Source organism: Sinocyclocheilus rhinocerous, unplaced genomic scaffold, assembly GCF_001515625.1.
Source record: "Sinocyclocheilus rhinocerous isolate Xijiao unplaced genomic scaffold, SAMN03320098_v1.1 scaffold1785, whole genome shotgun sequence".
NCBI classification, from domain to species: Eukaryota; Metazoa; Chordata; class Actinopteri; order Cypriniformes; family Cyprinidae; genus Sinocyclocheilus; species Sinocyclocheilus rhinocerous.
The window spans coordinates 328,316-336,097 of NW_015627538.1; the positions used below are offsets into that span (position 1 = coordinate 328,316).

General features: G+C 35.3%; 1 protein-coding gene across 1 annotated transcript in view; it reads left to right on the forward strand.

Annotated features, from left to right (window-relative positions):
- urod (uroporphyrinogen decarboxylase) overlaps positions 1-7,526 on the forward strand; it is a 7,897-nt gene extending 371 nt beyond the window's left edge. Inside the window, exons 2-10 of the mRNA XM_016539399.1 lie at positions 899-1,011; positions 1,122-1,201; positions 1,284-1,346; positions 1,433-1,630; positions 2,807-2,968; positions 3,106-3,243; positions 5,235-5,335; positions 6,550-6,616; positions 7,031-7,526. Coding sequence (XP_016394885.1) covers positions 899-1,011; positions 1,122-1,201; positions 1,284-1,346; positions 1,433-1,630; positions 2,807-2,968; positions 3,106-3,243; positions 5,235-5,335; positions 6,550-6,616; positions 7,031-7,195 — 1,087 coding nt within the window. The 3' untranslated portion in view covers positions 7,196-7,526. The remainder of the gene's footprint in view (positions 1-898; positions 1,012-1,121; positions 1,202-1,283; positions 1,347-1,432; positions 1,631-2,806; positions 2,969-3,105; positions 3,244-5,234; positions 5,336-6,549; positions 6,617-7,030) is intronic.
- The last annotated feature ends 256 nt before the right edge of the window (positions 7,527-7,782 follow it).

Below are 7,782 nucleotides of genomic sequence, written 5' to 3' on the forward strand. Positions count from 1 at the left end.
GAGATACAACTATTTTAACTATTTGAATCTGAGGGTGCAAAAAAATCTAAATATTGAGAAAATTGTCCAAATGAAGTTCTTGGCAATGCATATTACTAATCAGAAATTAAGTTTTGATGTATTTATGGTAGGAAAATTACAAAATATCTTCTTGGAACATGATCTTTACTTAATATCCTAATGATTTTTGGCATAAAAGAAAAATCGATCATTTTGACCCATACAATGTGTTCTTGGCTATTGCTACAAATATACCAATGCTACTTATGACTGGTTTTGTGGTCCAGGGTCACAAATCATTAATATAATGTTTTTTGACCACTCATACTTGATTGTCTATTTATGTAATTATATATTTACATTTAAATACACATGACATACACCACTACTGTTCAAAAGTTTTTATTATCACAGTTGAAAACTGTTGAAAACATTTTTACAGATTCTTTAAAGAATAGAGTTCAAAAGAAAAACATTTACTTGGAATATAATTATTTTGCAACAATGCAAAAATATACACTGTTTTGGTCATCCTTCCTGAATAAAACTATTAAATTATTTTAAAAAAAAGAAGAAAAAAAAAGCATACTGACCACTGACAACATTTGAATGCTTGTGTTTATCTGCATGGCTTTGTATTGTAGACAACAGGGTGTGTTTTTTGTGGCTCTCTCTGCACAAATGCTTATCAAGCTGTGAAGAATGAGTAAACCGTTAGTCCCCTGATCTCAAAAGCCCTTATCTACTCTCTTCACTTGCTGCTTAACACATCTGTGAAACCTGATCATCTCAAGCAAAGGGAGGGGCTTCTGAGTACAAATGATGCATGAAAATGAGTGAAAAGTAATGTTGTGTAAAAGAGTTATTGAGAGATTTTGATGGCTGTTTTCCATCCCAGCCCCAAAGACTTTCCAGAGCTGAAGAACGACACATTCCTGAGAGCCGCTCGAGGAGAAGAGATTGAGCACATTCCAGTGTGGTGTATGAGACAGGCTGGCCGCTATCTGCCAGGTATGTACCAATCTTATGTGCTAAATGTGGTCATTTACCATGAAGCTGTTCTTTTTTTATTCAGTATGCAGTGTATTTACCATCTAGTGTCTCTGTTACTCTATTTACAGAGTTCAGGGAATCGAGGGCAGGGAAGGATTTCTTTGAGACATGCCGCTCTCCTGAAGCTTGCTGTGAGCTTACGCTACAGGTCAGCACTGCTGAGCACCTTCACTCTTACCTGCTTCTTATAACATATTGACTTTTAAAACTGTCTCCATTTTCTGTTTTAGCCACTCAGACGATTCCCATTTGATGCTGCCATCATCTTCTCTGACATCTTGGTGGTCCCTCAGGTGAACGAGGGTCATAATTTGACCTCTGATTTACCGAATTACCAAAGAATATGATGTCTATTTATGTATAAAATGTGTATGTCCAGGCCATGGGAATGGAGGTTCAGATGAGTCCAGGTAAAGGCCCCACATTCTCAGAACCACTGAAGGAGCCTGAAGATCTGCAGAGACTAAAGACTAAAGTGGACGTGTCGTCTGAACTCGACTACGTGTTTAAAGCCATCACACTGACACGACACAGAATAGAGGGAAAAGTTCCTCTCATCGGCTTCACTGGAGCTCCGGTGAGAAAACCAAGCAACAATCCTCACATGACTAAAGATACTGCTTTAAAAATGCACAAGATGTTCGGGGATATCAAATCAAAACATAAATTGTTTAGTATTTCTATTGGAACCTAAATGGAAGCAAATGTTTAGATGTTTGACAGTAACAAAACAATATGGTTGTTTTGCAAAATTGATAATTTAAACTGCTGCCAACAGCATATTATTAATATGTGACCCTGGAGCACAAAACCAGTCTTAAGTCGCTGGGGTATATTTGTAGCTATAGCCAAAAAAACATTGTATGGGTCAAAATTATAGATTTTTCTTTTATGCCAAAAATCATTAGGATATTAAGTAAAGATCATGTTCCATGAAGATATTTTTTTAATATCCTACTGTAAATATATCAAAACTTAATTTTTGATTAGTAATAGGCCATTGCTAAGAACTTCATTTGGACAATTTTAAAGGCGATTTTCTCAATATTTAGATTTTTTTGCACCCTCAGATTCCAGATTCTCAAATAGTTGTATCTCAGTCAAATATTGTCCTATCCTAACAAACTATAAATCAATGGAAAGCTTATTTATTCAGCTTTCATATAATGCAGAAATCTTAATTTCGAGAAATTGACCCTTATGACTGGTTTTGTGGTCCAGGGTCACATATGATCTATAAACACTTCCATTCAAAAGTTTAGGGGCAGTAAGATTTGTATTTATTTATTTTGAAAGAAATTACGTTTATTCAGCAAGAATGCATTCAATTAAATTTTTATTTCAAATAAATGCTGTCCTTTTGAACTTTGTGTTCATCAAAGAATCTTGGCAAATATGTATCGTGGTTTCCTCAAAATAATAATAACTATTTAACATTGGTGGTAATATGAAATGTTTCTTGAGCACCAAATCAGCATATTACAATAATTTCTGAAGAATTATGTGACAGTGAAGACTGGAGTAATGATGCTGAAAATTCAGATTTGCCATCACAGGAATTAATTATATTTTAAAATATATTAAAATATAAAACAGCTCTTTTGAATTGTAATAGTATACTGTTTTAACTGTATTGTGTCAAATAAATGCAGCCTTGCTGAGCAAAAACTACTTTCAGAAACAAACTTTGAAACGCTAATGGACATTAATGGTCTCCATCATCAACATCTTTTGTATCGCTTATGAATGGCAGTGGACTCTAATGTCCTACATGATTGAAGGAGGAGGCTCCACGACGCACTCAAAGGCTAAACGCTGGCTCTACAGGTATCCAGAGGCCAGCCACAAACTCCTGAGCCAGCTAACAGACGTCATAGTGGAGTATCTTCTGGGACAGGTGAAAGCTGGAGCTCAGGTGAGAGAACGAATGAATTGAGATCGCGGAGGAGAATGGTTTAAAAAAACTGATGTTCTGTAAAGTTTTTATGGACACAGAATGTATGTAATATACAGTCAATTTTCATTAATTTCCTTATCTTGTCTTTCGTTTAGGCTCTGCAGGTTTTCGAGTCTCATACTGGTTGTTTGGGCCCAGTGGAGTTTAAAGAGTTTTCTCTGCCATATCTGAGAGACATTGCTCGCCGTGTTAAAGACAAGATCAAAGAATCTGGTTTGGACAATGTGCCTATGGTAAATAGAGTTTGACATTTTAATCTCTCTTTAGCTTTAACTATGATTTATTAAGTAACACTTAACTTTATTAATATGTGATTGAAATGTGGAAAACAGCAACATAAGTGATTCATCCCAAGGTGTCAGTAACATCCCTAGTGAAAAATATGCTACAAATAAGTTTTTTTTTAATTTATGTACTTAATAAAATGTCCTGCAATTGTACTTTTAGCATACTAAACTGGTATACTTAAAGTCTGCTAAATTGTACAATTAAAGATATACTTAGTATATTTGATTGTGCTAAAGTGGAACTATTGCAAGTATAGTTCAGGTACACTTTAAATATTTTGCATTTCAAATGTGATATTATTCAAAGATCATACAATCCGCATCAATAGTGACATTAAAACACATTCATATTAAGAAAAGTGCATTGTGCACAAGTAATATGCCAAGTAAAGTTTAATTAGGATTTTTATATCAGTAAGTCTCGAGTTATCTGTCAGTAAATATGTTAATAGATTTGAACTATACTTAGTATGAAATAAATGTATTTGAAATATATAACTTTTTTACTAGGAATGAGAAGTGCTGCAATTTATTAATTTATCTTTAAAGGAACACACCACTTTTTTTGAAAATAGGCTCATTTTACAACTCCCCTAGAGTTAAACGGTTGAGTTTTACCGTTTTCGAATCCATTCAGCCGATCTCCGGGTCTGGCGGTAGCACCTTTAGCTGTAGCTTAGCATAGATCATTGAATCTGATTAGACCGTTAGCATCTCGCTCAAAAATGACCAAAGAGTTTCTATATTTTTCCTACTTAAAACTTGACTCTTCTGTAGTTACATCGTGTACTAAGACTGACGGAAAATGAAAAGTTGCGATTTTCTAGGCCGATATGGCTAGGAACTATACTCTCATTCCGGCGTAATAATCAAGGAACTTTGCTGCCGTACTATGGGTGCAGCAGGCGCAATGATATTACGCAGCGCCTGAAAATAGTCCCCAGCTAGGTAACTTCCAACGTGACCAGCACTTAGTTTGTGTAATATCTTAAATATCTTCTGAATCGTCTCTCACAAATGTCTCCATGGTTGCAAGGCACACTCCCTGTGCAAGCAGGTGGTCACGTTGGTTACGTTGACGGAAGTTGGCCTATTTTCAGGCGCTGCGTATTATCATTGCGCCTGCTGCACCCATAGTACGGCAGCAAAGTTCCTTGATTATTACGCCGGAATGAGAGTATAGTTCCTAGCCATATCGGCCTAGAAAATCACAACTTTTCATTTTCCGTCGGTCTTAGTACACGATGTAACTACAGAAGAGTCAAGTTTTAAATAGGAAAAATATCGAAACCCTTTGGTCATTTTTGAGCGAGATGCTAACGGTCTAATCAGATTCAATGATCTATGCTAAGCTAAGCTAAAAGTGCTACCGCCAGACCCGGAGATCGGCTGAATGGATTCGAAAACGGTAAAACTCAACCGTTTAACTCTAGGGGAGTTGTAAAATGAGCCTATTTTCAAAAAAAAAGTGGAGTGTTCCTTTAAGACTAAAGCTGAGCTGAAAGCAAGGGACTGTGAAACTACAGTGATATGAGAGGGTTTTATTATTATTTTAATTATTATATAATAACAATAGTTAATGTTCATTCAGATAGTTAGAAATGCCCATAATACATTAATTGATATATTTTCATGTATTCATAGCAAACCGTAATCAAACTATTTAGCTGTTAAGCATAGTTTTTATTGACTTAATAATGAAAATGATTAAATAGTGCTAACGTTTTCTTTTTGAGCACAAGTATCCAGACACCAGCAATGTTACTCTATGCACACTACAGTAAATATGCACACTTGTAATAACATGATTTGCCACTAGTTGTCAGTATCAGGTCAGGTTTTCTTGCAGTTATCTCTTTTGAAAGTTTCCACGGAGAATCTCCTTCAGTGATCCCTCAGCTCCTCTATAACTTTTGTCTTTTCTGTTTCATGTTCAGATTGTTTTTGCTAAAGATGGTCATTATGGGCTTGAGGACCTCTCTGAGTCTGGTTATGAAGTGGTGGGTCTCGACTGGACCATAGATCCGCGTTCAGCACGGTCAGTCACTGAGATGTGATGCAGCTTAGATGTGAGTTTTTCTGATTTCAGTGTTCTATTCAGACAGCGCCTTGCTAAAGTATTCACACTCATAAGCAAGTCTCGCTTCCAGATCCTTTACTGCAGTTTTGTTCCTTGATAGTTTTATTTCAAAGAATTGAAACTCACATTTGTATAGGTGTGATTTTTGGCCTCTTCTTTCAGGCAGATTTGCTCCAGATTGGTCAGGTTTATTAGATGTCAAATAGTGTCAGGGTTGGAGTGAGATCAGGGCTTTGGCTGGCCCGTTATAAGACATTTTCCTTTTTGTTCTTTAGCCCTGTTTTTAGGATCGCAAGTGATCAAGTTTCACTTTTTTTTAAACGGATTGTCTTTTACTGTATGTATTTGGACCATCCATTCTTTCTTTTAATAAAAATAAGATGCCCAATTCTGCTGATTAAAACCACTTTTACAGCATAATTCTACTACCACCTCTCAATTCAATTCCAATTTATTTATAAAGCACATAATAATACACACAATACTAATAATTGACCACAGTGCTGTACAAAAAAAATTTAAATAAATAAAATCTAATAACAAAAATAATACTAAAAATAAATAATACAGGTGAAACTCCAGTTTATACATTTAAAAACAGAAATATTAGAAACCGCTAAGTATCAATATAGGATTTCTAATCGATTAGAATGAAAGGGTTTGGTTCAGTCTGAATAGTCCTTTAAGGCACTGTGTGTATGTACATAAAGTACTAGTCAAAGATTTGGACAAACAACTATTCTTTATACATTTCATATACAATTTAAAATACATTTTAATAATAGAATAGAATAGAGTCATCAACCAATGGAATTATGGGAATTTTATAGTTGCTGTCCTGAACAAATTAAATAGCTGTTGTTGTTGTTATTGTTGTTGTTTTTTAGAAACTCCTATTTTAGATTAAACACTCCCATTCAAATAGTGGCTGCTCTTCTTACACTATCTGGTTCAATTCATCCATTTCTAAATAAAAAGTTAATTGACTAAAAATGTAGTTTTGTAAAGAGGTCCATACAGAACCACAAGTATATTTACAGTAACTTTTAGCTCATTTTTTTTAAAGATAATGAGAAACTTTCTCAAACCTTTGGCTGGTGTGATGTTTGACTGTTTCTCAGTGTAAGAACTGTTCTTTATACATATTTTTATGTTATGTTTGTGCTTTTCAGTATCAGGACTGGAGGAAAAGTTAGTTTGCAAGGCAACATGGATCCCTGCGCTCTATACGCCACAAAGGTGAGGAAAGAAACAACTCACAACAGAATCATGGATCCTTTGAAACCCAACCAGTTCTCTGCATCACTTCAGTTTAGTCTACGCTGTATAGAAGTGTTTTGTGCTTCAAAAGCATTACTTTACTTCTGGTTAGTCCATTTCAAAATAAAGAGGCCATTTTGTCTTTACAAATTTAGGCCCTGCTGGAAATATGAGCCGTAAGAGCAGCTGTTTTCCACACAGAGCCGTCTTTGGCTTTCATTGCTCGTTCATTACAAGCATGGCTTTCATAGCATTGTCTCAATGCCTCCGAAATACATTTTTTCCACCATCATTTCAGAAGTTATGGGGGTGTTTGAAAAACTGTAGCTCATAGATTTTGACCTGATGTATGATATCCAACCCAAACACTTCTCTTCATTTATGTGTGATCAGGAGCGAATATCAGAGATTGTGAAGAGGATGTTGGAGGGCTTTGGCACCAAGGGCTACATCGCTAATCTGGGTCACGGTCTGTACCCCGATATGGACCCAGAAAATGTGGGCGCGTTCGTAGAGGCCGTTCACACACACTCTCGCCAGCTCCTCAACCGCAAATAAGACGCTACTCTCCCATCAGAAGACCTGAAGCACAGGAGAAACCACAACTGTTGGTGTGCAGCACTATAGCATTAGATATGTCACAGGGTGAACCTCTCGCAAAACCTGTCCAAAAATGTCCAGTCATATTTCACTCCAAAATTAAAAGAAATAAGAAAATGTGCTTAAAGAAAAAGGACCATTAAGAACATACATTTCACATTTCCCTCCAAAATTCTCATTACCATAATGCAAAAAGATTTCTTCCCATTTACAGTACCATAATGTGAGAACAAAAAAAAGAACTATATGAAGAGTTCAGATGCAAAAGCTTCTAAGTGCTATCGGAACTTTTCTTCTAAAATGAGCATTTTTTCTCAGGCTCCTGTATTTATGTTCAGTTATTTCACTTTAATGGCAATGAAAAGAACCTGTTCATTGCCATGAAAGTGAAATTACTGAACCTAGACATGATAATTTCAGATGGCTTTTTTTTTTTTTCCCCAACAAAAATTATTACATATATAATATACTTTTGAAAATTTTAATTATATATGTTTAAAAAAAAAAAAATACTGTTTTACGATAATAATCATATAATGATATCA